Raw genomic sequence first — 25,212 nt, forward strand, 5'->3', positions numbered from 1 at the left:
TAAGTCCACTTTTCTTTCCCCTACTGCTGCCCCAGCTCCAAGACGGACCTTTACCGGTCTTTCCTTTAGATCTTTCCGTGCCCTTTCCAGGTTTCGAGTCCATGACAGGGGCGGTATCTCTGTCACCAAGGATCTCAAGGTAAAAGGCTGAAGCAGAGGTTCAACATCCTTGGACCAGTCTGATTGTAGGTCCTCCAACACACACACCGCAGGTCAGACCTTCCTACCACCTGGGAGGTCCCAGGGTGGACGCATGTCGGTGGTCTTTCTGGGAGGCCTGGGTATGCTTGGGCGGGTACAGACTCTATTTTGGAGCCCAACCATCTCGGGGGTCCCTCACCATGGGTCGGCCGGTTTACGAGGACAGGAAAGTCATACTGCAGGCGGCGCTCCAGATGCTTCTAACCGCAAGGGTGCTGATCCCTGTTTTCACACATCATTTGATTCTGGGCATTTCTCAGGCCTTTGTTTTCTTTTCCCGTGCCGAAGCCAGATGGCTCGGCCAGGCCTATTCTGGCCTTAGAATCCTTTCAGTCTGTGATTGCTAGTTTGAAGAAAAAAATAAGAATTTACTCACCGGTAATTCTATTTCTCGTAGTCCGTAGTAGATGCTGGGTACTCCGTAAGGACCATAGGGAATAGACGGGCTCCGCAGGAGACTGGGCACTCTAAAAGAAAGATTAGGTACTATCTGGTGTGCACTGGCTCCTCCCTCTATGCCCCTCCTCCAGAAATCAGTTAGGGAAACTGTGCCCGGAAGAGCTGACACTACAAGGAAAGGATTTGGAATCCCGGGTAAGACTCATACCAGCCACACCAATCACACCGTACAACTTGTGATAACTATACCCAGTTAACAGTATGAACAACAAATGAGCCTCATTAACAGATGGCTCATAACAAAACCCTTTAGTTAAGCAATAACTATATACACGTATTGCAGAGAGTCCGCACTTGGGACGGGCTCCCAGCATCCACTACGGACTACAAGAAACAGAATTACCGGTGAGTAAATTCTTATTTTCTTTTTCATCCACTAGGGGTCACTGGAGTACTCTTGGGATATGGACGGTGTTAGCAAGGACTGGGCACTGAATATTCAAATTTCAGTAACTCTCCTCCCCTCCATACTCCCCGAATACCTCAGTGTTTTTTCGGTGCTCACATGGATAGGAGCACAAAGTGTGGAGTTCCACATATTCTTCTTTTAGATAATTTTTTATATATTTTTTTTTTCAATTACAATCCTTTCCCAGCTTAAACAAAAGCTCTGGGTCCAGGATTATAGAAGCTGCTGCGTGCAGCTCTTGGCGTGTCGGGCCTCACAAAGGAGCCCCCTCACAGCCACAAGCAGCTCAGCTAACAGCTGAGGCTGCAGAAGGGACTGGACGGCACTAGATCAAGAAGCCCCGTCAGAGCCCATGAGCACAGTGCTGCAGAGGAAGCCGACAAAAGGTATTTCTGAACGGGGCGGTCAGTCACGCTGCCGCCCCGCCGTGTGGGGGACTATTACAACCGCCCCTTCCCCGAAGCTACCGCTCGCCGCTGATGTCCACTCCCCGCCTAGCAGCCCTGCGCCGCTGCTCTCCCCCTCCCTCCCGCTTCAGAGCTCCGGGCCGCGAACGGCGGCTGGCGCTGCTCTGTCTGCCGGGAGAGGAGAGAGGGGAGACTGACCGCAGTCAGTGCTTGGGGAGGTCGCGCGGCCGGCCGCCGCTCAGAGAGATGCGCTGCAGGGCCGCTCCAAGCGCCGTTGAGCTGGGGCCTGTTCCTGTCACGGCGCCAGCTCAGCACTCAGAAGGGGGGGAAGTTGCCGGCGGCTCTGCTCACTCAGACCGCGGACAGCGCTCAGTGCTGCCGCGGTCTGTCCCTAAAAACAGTCCTAGTAGTTACTGGGCTCATGCTGGACAGACAGGCTGCCCCTATTCCATGCAGCGTGCCCTCATCAGCAGCAATAGACTGCTTTTGCTAAAGAAGGCTGTATTGTGTATATATGCATAGGGGCACGTTTTATAACATTCAGATGCAATATGTAGTATGCTCTGTGTAATGGACTATACGCACATGGCTGGAGGCCATTTTTAACAATGCTTCCCGTTTCTTTTCTAGAACTTTCCTGTCCTACAACACTCTCCACCAGATGGCGCAGGGGTGTTAGTAGGAATTTTCACTTGTGCACTGTTCTTCAGCCATATACAGAATTTTACTGAGTCGTGGAATTTGTCTGGTTACATAATAGGTAAGGCGCCAGCAAAACCTCACTGCGCAAGATAGTGGGGATATTAACAGCCGGCCAGTGTTAATTTCACCAGGGCAGTGCGTCAGTCTCTGAAGTTTACGAGACCGAGGAAACTAATGCCTGATGGGGTACTATTTACTAGACGAAACAGAGCTCCGGTGTGTTTTCCGGTTTCGGAATCTCTTAATAAGATGTTAGTAGAAACACGGAAGAAACCAGATAACCGGGTTTCTATACCTCGCAGATTTAAGTCTAGTTGCCCATTTCCACAGTTTGTAACATCTACAGAATTCGTCTGTGTCTAAACTTACTCAAAATATTAACATTCCAGTAACAACTGCTACTACGCTTCAAGACCCGTCAGAGCGTAATCTAGAAGCTATGCTAGAGTCCATGTATACAGCAGCAGGAGTGTTGCTTAGACCTGGTTTGATTGCCATTTGGGTGTCTAAGGCGCTAATGGTATGGATACCGAAAAACAAGTCTGGTCTACATGACGATCACCTTGTACTTCTCACAGATCACATCTGTGACGATGCTGGGTATCTAGGTACAGCTTCTACTGACGTCTGTCAGCTCACTTCTTGCATTTCCTCGTCGCTAGTTACGGCACGACAAACACTCTGACTGCGGTCTTAGCAAGCGGAGGAAGAGGTTAATAGAGGTATAGAGGCGTTACCTTTACGGAACTACTCTGGCCCGGTCTTCAAATCCTTTAGACCTCAGCCTTTTCGAGGCCGTGGTAGAAGAACAGCCATGCCTAGTAGACGAGGTCGAGGACGTGGTTTTCAACAAACCAACACCTGTAATCAGGAAGCTAAGGTCACCCACAAGCCGGTGGCATGACGAGCTCCCAGCCCTTCTCGGATCTCCAGTTGTGGGAGCACGCCTTAAGACGTTCCATTTGGCGTGGTTCCAGACTTCCACAGATGGGTGGATACGCAATTTAGTGTTAAAAGGTTACAATATAGAGTTCGACTGTCTACCGCCTCTGTGCAAGACAGGACTGCCTGTGTCGGACGACAAGAGGGCGGTTCTGCAAATTGCCATTCAGTCTCTGCTGGATTCAGCTGTTTTGATTCAGGTCCCTGTACAAGACAATGTCAGGGTTCTTATTCCAGTCTAATTATGGTACCAAAGCCGGATGGCTCGGTCAGGCCAATATTGAAATTACAGGGCCTCAATCAGTACGTCATTTACTACAGATTCAAGATGGAATCTCTGCGGTCAGTAATTGCAGGTTTAGAGCCACAGGAATTCATGATTGCGCTGGATGTCAAGGATGCGTACTTACACATTCCGATTTTGGCCACCTCATCGGAGGTTCTTGCGGTTTGCGATACGGCAGAACCCGTATCAGTTTCACGTTTTACCGTTTGGCCTCTCGTCAGCGCCTCGGGTATTCACCAAAGTGATGTCTCTGATGATAGCTCATCTCAGATCCTTAGGAGTTATAATAGTTCCGTACTTGGACGATCTGCTCATTAAAGCTCCGTTTCAACAGATGCTCCTCCAACATGCGTTGCTAACATACAATGTACTCGTTCAGCACGGTTGGATTGTCAACGTCAAGAAATCGCATCTAATTCCGTCTCAACGACTTCAATTCCTAGGTATGATTCTCGATACGGTAAGTCAAAGAATTTACCTACCAGATCAGAAAGTACAGATTATTCGTCATCTGGTACAATTAGTGCTCAAGCCACGCACAGTCTCGGTACATTTGTGCATTCGCCTCTTAGGCACAATGATGTTGGCTTTGGAAGCGCTTCAGGTCGGAAGATTTCACTCGCGTCCTTTTCAACTGGATGTGCGCGCACAGTGGTCGGGCTCCCATCTGCAGATTCACCACAGGGTGAGGTTGTTGCCACGGACCAGAGTATCTCTACTCTGGTGGCTCAAAGTACACAATCTAACCGCAGGGAAACGGTTCGAAGCCTGGAATTGGATCATTCTAACGACGGACGTGAGTCTCAGAGGTTGGGGAGCTGTGGTTCAAAATTATCAGCTCCAGGGTCTCTGGGCAGATCACGAAAGATTGCTGTCTCTAAATGTCCTGGAACTCCAGGTAATTTACAATGGACTACAACATGTAGTGCACATGCTCCGGTCTCAGACTGTCCAGGTGCAGTCAGACAACGCGACGGCGGTTGCGTACATTAACAAACAAAGAGGAACGAGAAGCCACATGGCAATGCGAGAAGTAGCTTGAATCCTCATTGGCCCAGAGCCTCACCAAGTGATATTGTCGGCAGTGTTCATTCCGGGAGTGGACAACTGGAAGGCGGATTATCTCAGTCGTCGGGATTTTCATCCAGGAAAATGGGCATTAAATCCAGAAGTGTTTCACATGTTGGTCCAAAGGGGGGGATACCCTCAAGTGGACCTGATGGCATCTCGCCACAATCACCAAACACCCCAGTATGTGTCTAGAACGAGAGATCCAAAGGCAGTGGCGGTGGATGCTCTCACAATCGCGTGGCCGTACAGCCTCGTGTATCTGTTTCCACCATTTCCGCTGCTCCCTCTGTTGCTAAAACGGATCAAAAGAGAGTCCGCCACAGTCATACTAGTGGCGCCTCATTGGCCTCGGAGAGCTGGGTTCTCGGATCTCCGCGGATTACTCGCAGACGATCCTTGGCCGCTCCCACTACGTCCGGACTTGTTACAACAGGGTCCGTTCCTTTTCCCCGATTTAGCGCGGCTGCGTTTGACGGGGTGACTTTGGAGACCGCCCTCTTAAGAAGAGGGCATTCCACAATCGGTTATACCAACCATGTTACGTGCTAGGAAGCCAGTTACGGCAGTTCATTATTACAGAATTTGGCGTGCCTATATAGGTTGGTGTGAAGCTCGGAAGTTTCCGACATCATCTTTCAAGTTATCCCGTCTTTTGTTATTTTTACAGACGGGGTTAGATGGAGGACTGCGTTTATCTACACTAAAGGTGTAGGTCTCTGCTTTGTCAATTTGCTTTCAAAGATGATTGGCTCTATTGCCGTCTGTACACAACTTTCTGCAAGGTGTCCTCAGAGTACAGCCTCCATTCATTCCACCTACAGCGCCATGGGACTTGAATCTGGGTTTAGATTTCTTACAGTTGTCATATTTTGAACCCTTACGGCAAGTGGATATTAAGTTTCTCACTTGGAAAACAATTGTTCTTCTAGCTTTAGCTTCGGCAAGGCGTGTTTCAGATTTGGGTGCCTTGTCATGCAAGCCACCGTTGTTGGGGTTTCATGATGACAGAACGGAACTTCGAACGAATTCCGTTTTATTGTCAAGGGTAGTGTCCTCTTTTTCGCATCAATCAACCAATGGTAGTTTCTGTGTGAACAGGTAATTCGGGAACTTTGGATGTGGTACGCGCATTTCACGTTTAGTTATCCAGAATGTTTACAGTTCGTAAGCCGGATATCTCTATCATGCTGCCAAGATGGGTTGGCCAGCTTCTAAGCAGACCTTATCCACATGGATAAAACTGACCATACGTCAGGCTTACCTTCATGCTAGGTTACAGACGTCTACATCAGTAACAGCTCATTCCACACGTTCTGTGGGAACTTCATGGGCAGCTGGTCGTGGAGCTTCTACGACGCAGCTTTGCCGTGCGGCTACATGCTTATCAGTGCACACGCGTGTGCGCTTTTACAAGTTTGATGCGTTTGCGGCATCAGCATATAGCTTTGACCGCTTAGTGTTACAGGTGCCAAACAGCTCTCCTGCCCACAGGGGAAGCTTTGGTACGTCCCAAGAGTACTCCAGTGACCCCTAGTGGATGAAAAAGAAAATAGGATTTTGGTACTTACCAGGTAAATCCTTTTCTTTGAATCCATAGGGGGCACTGGACGCCCACCCAGAGCAGTTTTACCTGGTTGTGGTAAGTTCAGTGGATCTTATGGTAACACATTCTCACCAATTTATCGGTTATGGTGTCAACTGGTTAGTTGTCAGTTACGTTATGTGTCAACTTTATTGTTGTCCGTTATGTTATAATGTTATCGGTAATTCTCCATTGTTCATCCTCTCTATCCTGTTCGCCTCAGGAAAAAACACTGAGGTATTCGGGGAGTATGGAGGGGATGAGAGTTACTGAAATTTGAATATTCAGTGCCCAGTCCTTGCTAACACCGTCCATATCCCAAGAGTACTCCAGTGCCCCCTATGGATTCAAAGAAAAGGATTTACCTGGTAAGTACCAAAATCCTATTTTCTCTGACGTCCTAGTGGATGCTGGGTACTCCGTAAGGACCATGGGGATTATACCAAAGCTCCCAAACGGGCGGGGGAGTGCGGATGACTCTGCAGCACCGCATGAGCAAACTCAAGGTCCTCCTCAGCCAGGGTATCAAACTTGTAGAATTTTGCAAACGTGTTTGACCCCGACCAGGTAGCAGCTCGGCAAAGTTGTAACGCCGAGACCCCTTGGGCAGGCGCCCAAGAAGAGCCCCCTTCCTCGTGGAATGGGCTTTTACTGATTTAGGATGCGGCAGTCCAGCCGCAGAATGTGCAGGTTGAATCGCGCCACAGATCCAGCGAGCAATAGTCTGCTTAGAAGCAGGAGCACCCAGCTTGTTGGGTGCATGCAGGATAACAGCGAGTCAGTGTTTTTGACTCTAGCCGTCCTGGAAACAAAAATTTTCAGGGCCCGGACTACATCCAGCAACTTGGAGGCCTCCAAGTCCCGAGTAGCCGCAGGCAGCACAATAGGTTGGTTCAAATGAAACGCTGATACCACCTTAGGGAGAAATTGGGAACGAATCCTCAATTCTGCCCTGTCCCTATGGAAGATCAGATAAGGGCTTTCACATGACAAAGCCGCCAATTCTGACACACGCCTAGCCGAAGCCAAGGCCAAATATATATGACCACTTTCCACGTGAGATACTTCAACTCCACGTTCTGAAGTGGCTCAAAACAATGTGATTTTAGGAAAACCAACACTACGTTGAGATCCCAAGGTGCCACTGGAGGCACAAAAGGGGGCTGAATATGCAGCACTCCCTTAACAACGTCTGAACTTCAGGCAACGTCTTTCCTAGCCTTTAACAGCGTAGGAATCACTTCATCTGGAACGCCCTTTTCCGTTAGGATCCTGCGTTCAACCGCCAAGCCTTCCAACACAGCCGCGGTAAGTCTTGGAACAGACAGGGCCCCTGCAGTAACAGGTCCGTCTGAGACACAGAGGCCATGGGTCCTCCAAGATCATTTCTTGTAGTTCTGGGTACCAAGTTCTTCTTGGCCAATCCGGAACTACGAGTATAGTTCTTACTCCTCTCTTACTTACTATCCTCAGTACCTTGGGTATGAGAGGAAGAGGAGGGAACACATAAACCTACTGGTACACCCACGGTGTCACTAGTGCGTCCACAGCTATCGCCTGAGGGTCTCTTGACCTGGCGCAATACTTTTTTAGCTTTTTGTTGAGGCGGGACGCCATCATGTCCACCTGTGGCCGTTCCCAACGGTTCACAATCTGCGTGAAGACTTCTGGATGAAGTCCCCACTCTCCCGGGTGGAGGTCGTGCCTGCTGAGGAAGTCTGCTTCCTAGTTTTCCACACCCGGAATGAACACTGCTGACAGTGTTAGCAGGTGATACTCCGCCCATCGGAGAATCCTTGTGGCTTCTGCCAACGCCATCCTGCTTCTTGTGCTGCCTTGTCGGTTTACATGGGCGACAGCCGTGGTGTTGTCTGACTGAATCAGCACTGGCTGGTTTTGAAGCAGGGGTTCTGCTTGCCTTAGGGCATTGTAAATGGCCATTAGGTCCAGAATATTTATGTGTAGGGAAGTCTCCTGACTCGACCATTGTCCTTGGAAATTTCTTCCCTGAGTGACTGCTCCCAAACCTCGGAGGCTTGCATCCGCGGTCACCAGGACCCAGTCCTGAATGCCGAATCTGCGGCCCTCGAGAAGATCAGCACTCTGCAGCCACCACAGCCAAGACACCCTGGCCCCGGGGACAGGGTGATCAGCTGATGCATCTGAAGATGCGATCCTCACTTGTCTAACAGGTCCCACTGAAAGTTCCTTGCATGGAACCTGCCGAAGGGAATTGCTTCGTAAGAAGCTACCACCTTTTCCAGGACTCGCGTGCAATGATGCACCGACACCTGTTTTGGTTTTAGGAGGTCTCTGACCCGAGATGACAACTCCTTGGCCTTCTCCTCCGGGAGAAACACCTACTTCTGTTCTGTGTCCAGAAACATGCCCAATATCAGCAGACGCGTCGTAGGAACCAGCTGCGACTTTGGGATATTCAGAATCCAGCCGTGCTGTTGTAGCACTTCCTGAGATAGTGCTACTCCGATCAACGACTGCTCCTTGGACCTCGCCTTTATAAGGAGATCGTCCAAGTACGGGTTAATTATAACTCCCTTCTTTCGAAGGAATATCATCATTTTGGCCATTACCTTGTAACACACCCTCGGTGCCGTGGACAGACCAAACGGCAACGTCTGGAATTGGTAATGGCAGTTCTGTACCACAACCTTGAGGTACTCCTGGTGAGGTGGGTAAATGGGGACATGTAGGTAAGCATCCATGATGTCCAGTGATACCATGTAATCCCCCTCTTCCAGGCTTGCAATAACCGCCCTGAGCGATTCCATTTTGAACTCGAACTTCCTTATATAAGTGTTCAAGTATTTCAAATTTAGAATGGGTCTCGCCGAACAGTCTGGTTTCGGTACCACAACATTGTGGAATAGTAACCCCGTCCCTGTTGAGGTAACGGCGAGGGGGAGACGCCTCAAATTCCAGCTTGTATCCCTGCGATACCACTTGTAGAACCCAGAGATCCACCTGTGAGCGAACCCACTGGTCGCTGAAGTTCCGGAGACGCGCCCCCACCGCACCTGGCTCCGTCTGTGGAGCCCCAGCGTCATGCGGTGGACTCAGTAGAAGCAGGGGTGGATTTTTGTTCCTGGGAACTGGCTGTCTGGTGCAGCTTTTTCTCTCTCCCCCTGCCTCTGGGCAGAAAGGAAGCACCTTTGATCCGCTTGCCTTTCTGAGGCCGAAAGGACTGTACCTGATAGTACGGTGCTTTCTTAGGTTTGTGAGGGAGCCTGAGGTAAACATGTCAATTTCCCAGCTGTTGCTGTGGATACGAGGTCCGAGAGACCATCCCCAAACAATTCCTCACCCTTATAAGGCAAAACCACCATGTGCCTTTTAGAATCAGCTTCACCTGTCCACTGCCGGGTCCATAATACCCTCCTGGCAGAAATGGACATTGCATTAATTCTAGATGCCAGCCGGCAAATATCCCTCTGTGCATTCCTCATATATAAGACGACGTCTTTAATATGCTCTACGGTTAGCAAAATAGTATCCCTGTCGAGGGTATCAATATTATCTGACAGGGTATCAGACCACGCTGCAGCAGCACTACACATCCATGCTGAAGCAATTGCAGGTCTCAGTATAGTACCTGAGTGTGTATATACAGACTTCAGGATAGCCTCCTGCTTTCTATCAGCAGGCTCCTTCAAGGCGGCCGTATCCTGAGACGGCAGTGCCACCTTTTTTGACAAGCGTGTGAGCGCCTTATCCACCCTAGGAGATATCTCCCAACGTGACCTATCCTCTGGCGGGAAAGGGTACGCCATCAGTAATTTTTTAGAAATTACCAGTTTCTTATCGGGGGAACCCCACGCTTCTTCACACACTTCATTCAACTCATCTGATGGGGGAAAAAACACTGGCTGCTTTTTCTCCCCAAACATAATACCCTTTTTAGTGGTACCTGGGTTAATGTCAGAAATGTGTAACACATTTTTCATTGCCGTAATCATGCAACGGATGCCCCTTGTGGATTGTGTATATGTCTCATCCTCGTCGACACTGGAGTCAGACTCCGTGTCGACATCTGTGTCTGCCATCTGAGGTAGCGGGCGTTTGTGAGCCCCTGATGGTCTTTGAGACGCCTGGGCAGGCACGGGCTGAGAAGCCGGCTGTCCCACGGCTGTTACGTCATCCAGCCTTTTATGTAAGGAGTTGACACTGTCGGTTAATACCTACCACATATCCATCCACTCTGGTATCGACCCCGCGGGGGGTGACATCACATTTATCGGCACCTGCTCCGCCTCCACATAAGCCTCCTCATCAAACATGTCGACACAGCCGTACTGACACACCGCACACACACAGGGAATGCTCTGACTGAGGACAGGACCCCACAAAGTCCTTTGGGGAGACAGAGAGAGAGTATGCCAGCACACACCACAGCGCTATATAAACAGGGATTTACACTATTACAGAAAGTGATTTTCCCTATAGCAGCTATACAATACAGTTTTGCGCCTAAATTTAGTGCGCCCCCCCCCTCTCTTTTTTACCCTTTGAGTCTGGAAACTGCAGGGGAGAGCCTGGGGAGCTGTCTTCCAGCGGAGCTGTGAGGAGGAAATGGCGCCAGTGTGCTGAGGGAGATAGCCCCGCCCCCTTCTCGGCGGGCTTATCCCGCTCTTTTATTAATATTATGGCAGGGGATTTTTGCGCCCCCCCCCCCAGCGCTCTGCACCCATCAGTGACCGGAGTATGTGGTGTGCATAGGGAGCAATGGCGCACAGCTGCAGTGCTGTGCGCTACCTTAATGAAGACCGGAGTCTTCAGCCGCCGATTTCCAGGACGTTCTTCTTGCTTCTGGCTCTGCAAGGGGGACGGCGGCGCGGCTCCGGGACCGGACGACCGAGGCTGGGCCTGTGTTCGATCCCTCTGGAGCTAATGGTGTCCAGTAGCCTAGAAGCCCAAGCTAGCTGCAAGCAGGTAGGTTCGCTTCTCTCCCCTAAGTCCCTCGTAGCAGTGAGTCTGTTGCCAGCAGATCTCACTGAAAATAAAAAACCTAACAAATACTTTCTTTACTAGAAGCTCAGGAGAGCCCCTAGTGTGCAACCAGCTCGAGCCGGGCACAGATTCTAACTGAGGTCTGGAGGAGGGGCATAGAGGGAGGAGCCAGTGCACACCAGATAGTACCTAATCTTTCTTTTAGAGTGCCCAGTCTCCTGCGGAGCCCGTCTATTCCCTATGGTCCTTACGGAGTACCCAGCATCCACTAGGACGTCAGAGAAAGGGGGTTTTACGCGTCCTTTGTCTTTAGGGATGCTTGTTTACTGATTTCCTTTGGGTTTCCTCATCGGGCTTTTCATGAAGATCACAGGATAGCTCTTTTTCAAAGGCAGGGAGTGACGTTTGTTCCCTAATTGGACAATCTACTGCTGGAAACCCACTCTGCAGATTAGGTTGCTTCTGAACATCCGGAGGATCCAGGATCTTCTGATTCGACACGGGTCCCATTTCTGCTCCTTGTAGACGGTTCTCAACTCGGTCCGTCAAAGGATTTTTTTATTTTGTTTCCTTCCTCGGGACCAGTTCCTTTCTTCAGTCAAGTTGCGGCGCTGAGAGTGGTCGCCTACATTCTCCTCTGAGCAGAGGACAACAATCTTCATTCCAGGTCAAGCCGCCAGGTCAGACACCCGTGTGAGGGGACATTCCCTCGGAGTTTTGTCCGCTGTTGGCGGAGATTTCGGATCGACCTCATGGTGTTCCGACTGACTCTTCAACCCTTTACTACTTTTGGACGTAAGCTCCGGCGGCAGCAGCCGAGGATGCCCTCACGGCTCCTTGGAGTTTCTGGTTAGTCTATCTTTCCTACTTCTCTATTTCTACCTCACTTTCTGTAACACATGAAGGGAGAATGCGCGCTAGTCCTCCCGGTGACTTCGGTTTGGCCGCGCATGACTTGAAGATCCACCCTGCACCTGTTGTCAGTAGAGGAGCCTTGGCCCCTACCTCTGGGAATGTCTACTTCAACAGGGTCCTTTTCTTTGTTCAGTCTTCCACAGGTTTCGTTTAACGGCGTGGCTGTTCACGAGACCTCAGAAGTAAGGAGTTCCCTAGTTCGGTTATACCTACTGGGGCCCGATTTCGGTAGTCTGTTACCTCTTCTCGCTTTTGCCACTTTTAGAAATTTTATGTGGCCTAGTGTGGATGACCAGGGTTTTCCCCTTTTAGTTTTTCATTTTGCCGTCTTCTTTGGTTTCTCCGGGTGGTTTGCTCGGCTGCGCTTCGACTAGGTTGACCTGAATTTCAGGTCTCTGCTCTTTCAGTTTTCTTCCACAGGAAATTAGCCTGGCGGCCGTAAGTTCGGGCCCTCTTTCAGGGCGTACTCTATTGGCAAACCCACTTTCGAAGAGGGTTACGGCTGAGCTTCATACTCCGTGGTCGTTTCTTCCAGGGGTGATGTCCGTTTTTAATATAAATCTGACATTTGTGTTTTCGGCCCTCTTTGAATGTTGTCAGGGCTCGCCGACTCTCTACGGAGGTCTTCGGCTATTCGACAAATTGTTTTCTTCTTTGTTCTGTACGATGCTCCTGTCCAAATTGGCCGGGGTCCCAGCATAAGTTGGGCCGTTGGATACATCTGACCATCAGACAGTCTTAGTTGGCGGTTGCTCAAGAGCCTCCGTTTTCCATTTTGGCGCACTCCACGCGCTCTGGGGGACCTTCGGGGGTGGCCGCCCACGGGGTTTCCATGAATGCTTTATGTTGCGATGCCGCTTAGTCGGGTCATCATACGTAGATCACGTTTTACGGATTTGACTTTTTTGCTGCCTCTGTGTCACAGGTTGGCCGAGCGGTTTTGCAGGACTCTCAGCGCTTTCCCTCCCGTCTTGGGAGCTCTGGGACGTCCCAATTGTATTTGCACTCCAGTGGCCCCTAGTGGATGAAGGAGAAATCAGGATTTTGGTACTTACCGATAAATCCCTTTCTCCAATTCCACAGGGGCCACTGGACGCCCACCCAGCGCTGTTTCCTCCTACAATTATCGGGTTGCATGTCACTGTGTGACTGCGCGTTTTGTTCCTATTACCCTCTCACTATGTTTCCAGGTTTCCTTGGTGTTATCCTGTTTTAGTTGACTTGGCGAACCTCCTCTACTTTGACGTTGGTCTTTTCCAGCTCTCCTCGGGCACAGTTTTAACTAGACTGGCTTGGAGGGGGGACATAGTAGGGGAGGAGCTAGTCACATGGTTATAAATTTAAAGTGCCAGCTCCCAGTTACTGCCTACTATATCCCCATTGTATCTGCACTCCAGTGGCCCCTGTGGAATCGGAGAAAGGGATTTATCGGTAAGTACCAAAATCCTGATTATTCAGATATCCCCAATTTCCAGCATTACCGCGGGGTTTGTTTCACCTGCCCGATGGTAGCCAAAACAAAATCATACATTAGAGACGTTTTTACGCGATCATTAAAATGGGTATAATTTCCCGGACCTGGGTTTTTTCCACACTAAAGTCTACATTTTAGCAGGTTCCAAAGAAACCAGGTGCTGTCTCTATTCTAGGACCCTCTGATTTTCATAACCACTCTGTGCGGATTATATCCACGTGTTTATCGGCTCCAGATTTCTGCTTTCATTGTTGGCCTGCATTACTTAACGTCTTCCTGCCAGTTCAATATGCATGTTGTCTTGGCACTTCGAGCTCGATCTTCCAAGAACTGAGCTAATATTACCACCAGCAAACCAAAGTTTTGTACCTGTTCTCTGTTTGATGACAACAAATAATAAACCCTACCCATCAAGTTTGCTTCATAGGTGTTATCATTGACTCGGGACTATGCTTTTCTCCCTATATCCAATTTGTATCCAACTCATGTTACGTACATCTAAAACATTTCCAGAAAGTACATCTATCTCACAAAAGCACAGCAAAACCTTTCTTAAATGCCATTATTAACTCTCTTGAATTATTGTAATACTTTTCCTAACTAGGCTTTCCCCCTTGCAATCTATTTTGGATGAACCAGCTAGACTGAATTTTTGTTTTTCTCTGTAAAACGTTTTTATTTTTACTTCATTCTCACTTCAAACATTGGTTGCCTATACTTTATCAATTCTAATATAAAATGCTTACACTTACATGCTATAAGCAAAACTGCATACACATGCATGTCTACTCTGGTTTCATAATCGATGCTAAATGGAACGCTTCCATTCTTTGCGCATGGCATACATTGACTGCTCTGTGGAGTATCCTCCCTCATAACAAAACTTCCTTTTACTTCAAACTTTCCAACTGTGCTTGTAAGTGCAGGGACATGTTTTGGAATGAAGAGAGAGATGATTGAACAAAGATGTAAATGTATAGTGTGTGTGTGTGTGTGTGTGTGTGTGTGTGTGTGTGTGTACTGTATGTAAAATTTACCCAAATAAAAAGTTCTTCAGCTACAGTTTTGTTTTAGACTAAATTGCTAAAGTAGTTTGAGGAATATACTTTCATGTGAGCAGTCTTTAAAGAACATTTTGGTCGACAGCATTGAAAACCGCAGTAAATGTTTTGTTATTTGTTCTGATACTGTACATGTCTTTCTCTGTAAAACATTTGTTGTGTGTTTGACAGAGATGAAGACCGTGCAATCCTCTTGGAGTGTCAAAAGCTTGGCCCAAAGGAAAAGACATTTTTTGCCTTATCATCGAAGATGAATAAATATCCACATCAGGTTTGTACTGAATATCACTTTGACTCTGTAGCCATACGAACAAGGTTTTTTGTGTTGTTGTTTTTTTTTTTGTTTTTTTTTTTTTTTTTAATTGTGAGGTTTCCTGTTAGGCACATAAGGGGGTACACCGGAGAGATCTGTTCTTAAAATCTAAGCAATCTGACTAGATTGCTTAGATTTTAAGCACGGATCTCTCATGTGTATGCCCCCCAGCGATAGCAATGCGCGGCCCCACGCTTCGCTATCGCCGGTTCTAGATTCGCACATCGCCTATTTCACCCGCTGGGTGAAATGACCGGCCCCACCGTCACACCCCACCCCCTCGCTCAGTACACCGCGCTGTGCTGCGCGGGGGGATAGATTTGTGCTGAGTGGTCTTTGACATATATAATATTATAGCCACAAGAGTTCTGCAGCGCCTAACAAAGTACATAAACAAATGAACAAAACAAGAAAACAGCAACTTACAGTACAAAACAATGTAGGACATGTACATGGTGTATATAAACATTTACGCATCAGCAGTTATGACCCCGAAATAAGCATCAGAGAGGCAAAAACCTAGTGTTAGATGCTGTTGTAGGGAACACTGAGTAGATGATAGACTAAGCAAGAGAAGGAAAAGCACATATGGGGAGAGGCCCTTGCTTGTGAGAGCCTACATTCTAAAGGGGAGGTGCAGAGAGTGAGCATGGAATTGAGGGGTATGGATCGTTTGGTCGACAGTCATTAGGTCAACATGCACTAGGTCGACATGAGTTTTTGGACTTTTTTCTCTAACGTCCTAGAGGATGCTGGGGACTCCGTAAGGACCATGGGGATAGACGGGCTCCGCAGGAGACATGGGCACTTTAAGAAAGACTTAAGGTCTGGGTGTGCACTGGCTCCTCCCTCTATGCCCCTCCTCTAGACCTCCGTTTGATACTGTGCCCAGTGGAGATGGGTGCACTTCAGGGAGCTCTCCTGAGCTTCCTGACAGAAAGTATTTTGTTAGGTTTTTTATTTTCAGGGAGCCTGCTGGCAACAGACTCCCTGCATCGAGGGACTGAGGGAAGAGAAGCAGACCTACTTCTGTGAGTTTCAAGGCTCTGCTTCTTGGGCTACTGGACACCACTAGCTCCAGAGGAATCGGTACGCAAGTCTCACCCTCGCCGTCCGTCCCAGAGCCGCGCCGCCGTCCCCCTCGCAGAGCCGGAAGATAGAAGCCGGGTGAGTATGAGAAGAAAAGAAGACTTCAGAGGAGGCAGAAGACTTCATGATCTTCACTGAGGTAACGCACAGCAGTAAAGCTGTGCGCCATTGCTTCCATACACCTCACACACGGCAGTCACTATAAGGGTGCAGGGCGCTGGGGGGGGCGCCCTGGGCAGCATATAGACCTCTTTTTGGCACAAATAAGTATATATACAGCTGGGCACTATGTGTGTGTGTGTGTGTGTGTGTGTGTGTGTGTGTGTATATATATATATATATATATATATATATATATATATGAGCCCCCGCCAAATTTTGTTATTTTAAGCGGGACAGAAGCCCGCCGCCGAGGGGGCGGGGCTTCTCCCTCAGCACTCACCAGCGCCATTTTTTTCCACAGCACCGCTGAGAGGAAGCTCCCCGGACTCTCCCCTGCTTATACCACGGTAGACAGAGGGTTTTAAAGAAGAGGGGGGGCCCAAAATTAGGCGCATATTGTATATGTAAACAGCGCTATCTGCGTAAACATAAAATTATTGTGTTTTTTTTCCTGGGTCATATAGCGCTGGGGTGTGTGCTGGCATACGCTCTCTCTGTCCCTCCAAAGGGCCTGGTGGGGAAACTGTCTTCAGATAAGAGGTTCCCTGTGTGTGTGGTGTGTCGGTACGCGTGTGTCTGAGGTAGAAGGCTCACCTAGGGAGGAGGGGGAGCGTATGAATGTGAGGTCTCCGTCGGCGGTGCCGACATCTGACTGGATGGATATGTGGAATGTTTTAAGTGCTAGTGTTAACTTATTGCACAAGAGATTAGACAAAGCTGAAGCTAAGGAACAGTCGGAGTGAACCCATGTCTGTCCCTATGTCCCCGGGACCTTCAGGGTCTCAGAAGCGCCCACTATCCCAAATAGCAGACACTGATACCGACACAGATTCGGACTCCAGTGTCGACTACAATGATGCAAAGTTACAGCCAAAAGTATCTAAATGTATTCGATATATGATTATTGCAATAAAAGAAGTGTTGCATATCACAGAGGAACCCCCTGTCCCTGACACGAGGGTACACATGTATAAGGGAACGAAGCCCGAGGTAACTTTTCCCTCCTCACATGAGTTGAACGAATTATGTGAAAAAGCGTGGGATTCCAGACAAAAAACTGCAGATTCCCAAAAGGATTCTTATGGCGTATCCTTTCCCGCCAACGGACAGGATACGGTGGGAATCCTCCCCTAAGGTGGACAAAGCGTTGACACGCTTGTCAAAAAAGATAGCGCTGCCATCACAAGATACGGCTACCCTCAAGGATCCTACTGACCGCAAGCAGGAGATTACCTTGAAATCCATTTACACACATTCTGGTACATTACTCAGACCGGCAATTGCGTCGGCCTGGGTTTGTAGCGCGGTAGCAGCATGGACAGATTCCTTATCGGCGGAGATTGAGACCCTAGATAAGGATACCATTTTATTGACCCTAGGCCATATAAAGGATGCTGTCTTATATATGAGGGATGCTCAAAGAGACATTAGTTTACTGGGTTCCAGAATAAACGCTATGTCAATCTTTGCTAGACGAGTCCTCTGGACCCGGCAGTGGACAGGTGATGCCGACTCAAAAAGACATATGGAGGTTTCTCTATCGTCCTAGTGGATGCTGGGGTTCCTGAAAGGACCATGGGGAATAGCGGTTCCGCAGGAGACAGGGCACAAAAAGTAAAGCTTTCCGATCAGGTGGTGTGCACTGGCTCCTCCCCCTATGACCCTCCTCCAAGCCTCAGTTAGATTTTTGTGCCCGGCCGAGAAGGGTGCAATCTAGGTGGCTCTCCTAAAGAGCTGCTTAGAAAAGTTTAGCTTAGGTTTTTTATTTTACAGTGAGTCCTGCTGGCAACAGGATCACTGCAACGAGGGACTTAGGGGAGAAGAAGTGAACTCACCTGCGTGCAGGATGGATTGGCTTCTTGGCTACTGGACATCAGCTCCAGAGGGACGATCACAGGTACAGCCTGGATGGTCACCGGAGCCTCGCCGCCGGCCCCCTTGCAGATGCTGAAACAAGAAGAGGTCCAGAATCGGCGGCAGAAGACTCCTCAGTCTTCTAAAGGTAGCGCACAGCACTGCAGCTGTGCGCCATTTTCCTCTCAGCACACTTCACACGGCAGTCACTGAGGGTGCAGGGCGCTGGGAGGGGAGCGCCCTGGGAGGCAAATGAAAACCTATTTGGCTAAAAAATACCTCACATATAGCCTCCGGGGGCTATATGGAGATATTTAACCCCTGCCAGAATCCACTAAAGAGCGGGAGACGAGCCCGCCGTAAAAGGGGCGGGGCCTATCTCCTCAGCACACAGCGCCATTTTCCTTACACAGCTCCGCTGGTCAGGACGGCTCCCAGGTCTCTCCCCTGCACTGCACTACAGAAACAGGGTAAAACAAGAGAGGGGGGGCAAAATAGTGGCAAAAATTATATTATAAAAGCAGCTATACAGGGAGCACTTATTATAAGGCTATCCCTGTCATATATATAGCGCTTTGGTGTGTGCTGGCAGACTCTCCCTCTGTCTCCCCAAAGGGCTAGTCGGGTCCTGTCTTCGTTAAGAGCATTCCCTGTGTGTCTGCTGTGTGTCGGTACGTGTGTGTCGACATGTATGAGGACGATATTGGTGTGGAGGCGGAGCAATTGCCAAATATGGGGATGTCACCTCCTAGGGGGTCGACACCAGAATGGATGCCTTTATTTATGGAATTACGGGATAGTGTCAACACGCTAAAGCAGTCGTTTGACGACATGAGACGGCCGGACAATCAATTAGTGCCTGTCCAGGCGCCTCAAACACCGTCAGGGGCTGTAAAACGCCCTTTGCCTCAGTCGGTCGACACAGACCCAGACACAGGCACTGATTCCAGTGGCGACGGTGACGAATCAACCGTATTTTCCAGTAGGGCCACACGTTATATGATTTTGGCAATGAAGGAGGCGTTACATTTAGCTGATACTACAGGTACCACTAAACAGGGTATTATGTGGGGTGTGAAAAAACTACCTATAGTTTTTCCTGAATCAGAAGAACTAAATGAGGTGTGTGATGAAGCGTGGGTTGCCCCCGATAAAAAGATGCTAATTTCAAAGAAGTTATTGGCTTTATACCCTTTCCCGCCAGAGGTTAGGGCGCGCTGGGAAACACCTCCTAGGGTGGACAAAGCGCTCACACGCTTATCTAAACAAGTGGCGTTACCCTCTCCTGAGACGGCCGCACTTAAAGATCCAGTAGATAGGAGGATGGAAAATATCCAAAAAAGTATATACACACATACAGGTGTTATACTACGACCAGCTATAGCGACAGCCTGGATGTGCAGTGCTGGAGTAGCTTGGTCAGAGTCCCTGATTGAAAATATTGATACCCTGGATAGGGACAATGTTTTACTGTCTTTAGAGCAAATAAAGGATGCATTTCTTTATATGCGTGATGCACAGAGGGATATCTGCACACTGGCATCACGGGTAAGTGCTATGTCCATTTCGGCCAGAAGAAGTTTATGGACGCGACAGTGGTCAGGCGATGTGGACTCAAAACGGCATATGGAAGTTTTGCCGTATAAAGGGGAGGAGTTATTTGGAGTCGGTCTATCAGATTTGGTGGCCACGGCTACAGCCGGGAAATCCACCTTTTTACCTCATACTCCCCAACAGAAAAAGACACCGACTTTTCAACCGCAGCCCTTTCGTTCCTTTAAAAACAAGAGAGCAAAGGGATATTCATATCTGCCACGAGGCAGAGGAAGGGGGAAGAGACAGCAACAGGCAGCTCCTTCCCAGGAACAGAAGCCCTCCCCCGCTTCTACAAAAGCCTCAGCATGACGCTGGGGCTTCTCAAGCGGACTCGGGGGCGGTGGGCGGTCGTCTCAAGAATTTCAGCGCGCAGTGGGCTCACTCGCAGGTAGATCCCTGGATCCTGCAGATAATATCTCAGGGATACAGGTTGGAACTAGAGACAGATCCACCTCGCCGTTTCCTGAAGTCTGCTTTACCAACGTCCCCCTCCGAAAGGGAGACGGTCTTGGAAGCCATTCACAAGCTGTACTCTCAGCAGGTGATAGTCAAGGTACCTCTTCTACAACAAGGAAAGGGGTATTATTCCACTCTATTTGTGGTACCGAAGCCGGATGGCTCGGTAAGACCTATTCTAAATCTGAAGTCCTTGAACCTGTACATAAAGAAGTTCAAGTTCAAGATGGAGTCACTCAGAGCAGTGATAGCGAACCTGGAAGAAGGGGACTTTATGGTATCCTTGGACATCAAGGATGCGTACCTCCACGTTCCAATTTACCCCTCACACCAGGGGTACCTCAGGTTCGTCGTACAAAACTGTCACTATCAGTTTCAGACGCTGCCGTTCGGATTGTCCACGGCACCTCGGGTCTTTACAAAGGTAATGGCCGAGATGATGATTCTTCTTCGAAGAAAAGGCGTATTAATTATCCCATACTTGGACGATCTCCTGATAAGGGCAAGGTCCAGAGAACAGCTAGAGATGGGATTAGCACTGTCTCAAGAAGTGCTAAAACAGCACGGGTGGATTCTGAATATTCCAAAATCCCAGTTAATGCCAACAACTCGTCTGCTGTTCCTAGGGATGATTCTGGACACGGTTCAGAAAAAGGTTTTTCTCCCGGAGGAAAAAGCCAAGGAGTTATCCGAGCTTGTCAGGAACCTCCTAAAACCAGGAAAGGTGTCTGTACATCAATGCACAAGAGTCCTGGGAAAAATGGTGGCTTCTTACGAAGCAATTCCATTCGGCAGATTCCACGCAAGAATTTTCCAGAGGGATCTGTTGGACAAATGGTCAGGGTCGCATCTTCAGATGCACCAGCGGATAACCCTGTCTCCAAGGACAAGGGTATCTCTTCTGTGGTGGTTGCAGAGTGCTCATCTATTGGAGGGCCGCAGATTCGGCATACAGGATTGGATCCTGGTGACCACGGACGCCAGCCTGAGAGGCTGGGGAGCAGTCACACAAGGAAGAAACTTCCAGGGAGTGTGGACGAGCCTGGAAACGTCTCTTCACATAAACATTCTGGAACTAAGAGCAATCTACAATGCTCTAAGCCAGGCAGAACCTCTGCTTCAGGGAAAACCGGTGTTGATCCAGTCGGACAACATCACGGCAGTCGCCCATGTGAACAGACAGGGCGGCACAAGAAGCAGGAGTGCAATGGCAGAAGCTGCAAGGATTCTTCGCTGGGCAGAGAATCATGTGATAGCACTGTCAGCAGTGTTCATCCCGGGAGTGGACAACTGGGAAGCAGACTTCCTCAGCAGACACGACCTTCACCCGGGAGAGTGGGGACTTCATCCAGAAGTCTTCCACATGCTGGTAACCCGTTGGGAAAGACCAATGGTGGACATGATGGCGTCTCGCCTCAACAAAAAACTGGACAGGTATTGCGCCAGGTCAAGAGATCCGCAGGCAATAGCTGTGGACGCGCTGGTAACTCCTTGGGTGTACCAGTCGGTGTATGTGTTTCCTCCTCTGCCTCTCATACCAAAAGTATTGAGAATTATACGGCAAAGAGGCGTAAGAACGATACTAGTGGTTCCGGATTGGCCAAGAAGGACTTGGTACCCGGAACTTCAAGAGATGATCACGGAAGATCCGTGGCCTCTACCTCTAAGGAGGGACTTGCTTCAGCAGGGTCCCTGTCTGTTTCAAGACTTACCGCGGCTGCGTTTGACGGCATGGCGGTTGAACGCCGGATCCTAAAGGAAAAAGGCATGCCGGAAGAAGTCATTCCTACTTTGATTAAAGCAAGGAAGGAAGTAACCGTGCAACATTATCACCGCATTTGGCGAAAATATGTTGCGTGGTGCGAGGATCGGAGTGCTCCGACGGAGGAATTTCATCTGGGTCGATTCCTACATTTCCTGCAATCAGGATGGTCTATGGGTCTCAAATTGGGATCTATTAAGGTTCAAATTTCGGCCCTGTCGATTTTCTTCCAGAATGAATTGGCTTCAGTCCCTGAAGTCCAGACTTTTGTTAAGGGAGTGCTGCATATACAGCCTCCTGTGGTGCCTCCAGTGGCACCGTGGGATCTCAATGTGGTTTTGGATTTTCTAAAATCTCATTGGTTTGAACCACTAAAAAATGTGGATTTGAAATATCTCACATGGAAAGTGACCATGCTACTAGCCCTGGCTTCGGCCAGGAGAGTGTCAGAACTGGCAGCTTTATCTTACAAAAGCCCATATCTGATTTTCCATTCGGACAGGGCGGAACTGCGGACTCGTCCGCATTTTCTCCCTAAGGTGGTGTCAGCATTTCATCTGAACCAGCCTATTGTAGTGCCTGCGGCTACAAGTGACTTGGAGGACTCCAAGTTACTGGACGTTGTCAGAGCATTGAAAATATATATTGCAAGGACAGCTGGAGTCAGAAAATCTGACTCGTTGTTTATATTGTATGCACCCAACAAGATGGGTGCTCCTGCGTCTAAGCAGACGATTGCTCGTTGGATCTGTAGCACAATCCAACTTGCACATTCTGTGGCAGGCCTGCCACAGCCTAAATCTGTAAAGGCCCACTCCACAAGGAAGGTGGGCTCATCTTGGGCGGCTGCCCGAGGGGTCTCGGCATTACAACTTTGCCGAGCAGCTACGTGGTCAGGGGAGAACACGTTTGTAAAATTTTACAAATTTGATACTCTGGCTAAGGAGGACCTGGAGTTCTCTCATTCGGTGCTGCAGAGTCATCCGCACTCTCCCGCCCGTTTGGGAGCTTTGGTATAATCCCCATGGTCCTTTCAGGAACCCCAGCATCCACTAGGACGATAGAGAAAATAAGAATTTACTTACCGATAATTCTATTTCTCGGAGTCCGTAGTGGATGCTGGGCGCCCATCCCAAGTGCGGATTATCTGCAATAATTGTACATAGTTATTGTTAACTAATTCGGGTTATTGTTGTAGGGAGCCATCTTTCAGAGGCTCCTCTGTTATCATACTGTTAACTGGGTTTAGATCACAAGTTGTACGGTGTGATTGGTGTGGCTGGTATGAGTCTTACCCGGGATTCAAAATTCCTCCCTTATTGTGTACGCTCGTCCGGGCACAGTACCTAACTGAGGCTTGGAGGAGGGTCATAGGGGGAGGAGCCAGTACACACCACCTGATCGGAAAGCTTTACTTTTTGTGCCCTGTCTCCTGCGGAGCCGCTATTCCCCATGGTCCTTTCAGGAACCCCAGCATCCACTACGGACTCCGAGAAATAGAATTATCGGTAAGTAAATTCTTATTTTTACCTTACAAGGGTAAGGAATTGTTTGGGGAAGGTCTCTCGGACCTGGTCTCCACAGCTACGGCAGGTAAATCGAATTTTTTGCGTTATGTTCCCTCACAACCTAAGAAAGCGCCACATTATCAAATGCAGTCCTTTCGTTCAAATAAAAGCAAAAGAGTGCGTGGATCGTCCTTTCTTGCCAGAGGTAAGGGCAGAGGTAAAAAGCTGCACAGCTAGTTCCCAGGAACAGAAATCCTCCCCGGCCCCTGCAAAATCCACCGCATGACGCTGGGGCTCCGCTGAGGGAGTCCGCCCCAGTGGGGGCACGTCTTAGACTTTTCAGCCACATCTGGGTTCACTCACAGGTGGATCCATGGGCAATAGAAATTGTTTCTCAGGGATACAAGCTGGAATTCAAAGAGGTGCCTCCTCGCCGGTTTTTCAAATCGGCTCTACCGACTTCTCCCCTAGAAAGGGAGATAGTGTTAAATGCTATTCACAAATTGTGTCTTCAACAAGTGGTGGTCGAAGTTCCCCTACTTCAGAGAGGGAAGGGATACTACTCCACCCTGTTTGTAGTTCCGAAACCGGACGGTTCGGTCAGACCCATATTGAATTTAAAATCCCTGAACCTATACTTAAAACGGTTCAAGTTCAAGATGGAATCGCTCAGAGCGGTCATCACTAGCCTGGAAGGGGGGGATTTTATGGTATCCCTGGACATAAAGGATGCATACCTTCATGTTCCCATATATCCACCTCATCAGGCGTACCTGAGATTTGCGGTACAGGATTGTCATTACCAATTTCAGACGTTGCCGTTTGGGCTTTCCACGGCCCCAAGGATTTTCACCAAGGTAATGGCGGAAATGATGGTGCTCCTGCGCAAGCAGGGTGTCACAATTATCCCGTACTTGGACGATCTCCTCATAAAAGCGAGATCACGAGAGAAGCTACTGAACAGCGTGTCACTTTCACTGAAGGTGTTACAGCAACACGGCTGGATTCTCAATATCCCGAAATCACAGCTGGTTCCTACGACTCGTCTGACCTTCTTGGGCATGATTCTGGACACAGACCAGAAAATGGTTTTTCTCCCGATAGAAAAAGCTCAGGAACTCATGACTCTAGTCAAGAGCCTATTGAAGCCAAAACAAGTGTCTGTGCATCATTGCACTCAAGTCCTTGGAAAAATGGTGGCAACATACGAGGCCATTCCCTTCGGCAGGTTCCACGCAAGGACTTTCCAATGGGACCTATTGGAAAAGTGGTCCGGGTCACATCTACAAATTCATCAGCGGATCACCCTGTCCCCCAGGGCCAGGGTATCTCTCCTGTGGTGGCTACAGAGTGCTCACCTTTTGGAAGGACGCAGGTTCGGCATTCAGCATTGGATCCTGGTGACCACGGACGCGAGCCTCAGAGGGTGGGGAGCAGTCACATTGGGAAGAAACTTCCAAGGACTTTGGACAAGTCAAGAGACTTGTCTTCACATCAACATCCTGGAACTGAGGGCCATATACAACGCCCTACGTCAAGCGGAGAACTTACTTCGCGACCAACCAGTTCTGATCCAGTCAGACAACATCACCGCAGTGGCTCATGTAAACCGCCAAGGCGGCACAAGGAGCAGGGTGGCAATGGCGGAAGCCACCAAGATTCTTCGCTGGGCGGAAAATCATGTAAGCGCACTGTCAGCAGTGTTCATTCCGGGAGTGGACAACTGGGAAGCAGACTTCCTCAGCAGACACGACCTGCATCCAGGGGAGTGGGGACTTCATCGGGAAGTCTTTGCACAGATTGCAAGTCAGTGGGGACTGCCCCAGATAGACATGATGGCATTCCGCCTCAACAAAAAGCTACAGAGGTATTGCGCCAGATCAAAAGATCCTCAGGCGGTAGCAGTAGACGCCCTAGTGACACCGTGGGTGTTCCAGTCGGTCTATGTGTGTTGTCCTCTTCCTCTCGGTCTATGTGTGTTGTCCTCTTCCTCTCATA

At 49.1% G+C, this 25,212-nt stretch overlaps 1 protein-coding gene across 4 annotated transcripts in view; it reads left to right on the plus strand.

The window, feature by feature from the left end:
* Positions 1-25,212, plus strand: part of CASP8AP2 (caspase 8 associated protein 2) — a 158,859-nt gene that overhangs the window by 122,178 nt on the left and 11,469 nt on the right. For all 4 annotated transcript variants that reach the window (XM_063916987.1, XM_063916986.1, XM_063916989.1 and 1 more), the window contains exon 9: positions 14,646-14,745. In XM_063916987.1, coding sequence (XP_063773057.1) covers positions 14,646-14,745 — 100 coding nt within the window. The remainder of the gene's footprint in view (positions 1-14,645; positions 14,746-25,212) is intronic.

The sequence above is a fragment of the Pseudophryne corroboree genome, chromosome 4 (assembly GCF_028390025.1).
Source record: "Pseudophryne corroboree isolate aPseCor3 chromosome 4, aPseCor3.hap2, whole genome shotgun sequence".
NCBI lineage: Eukaryota > Metazoa > Chordata > Amphibia > Anura > Myobatrachidae > Pseudophryne > Pseudophryne corroboree.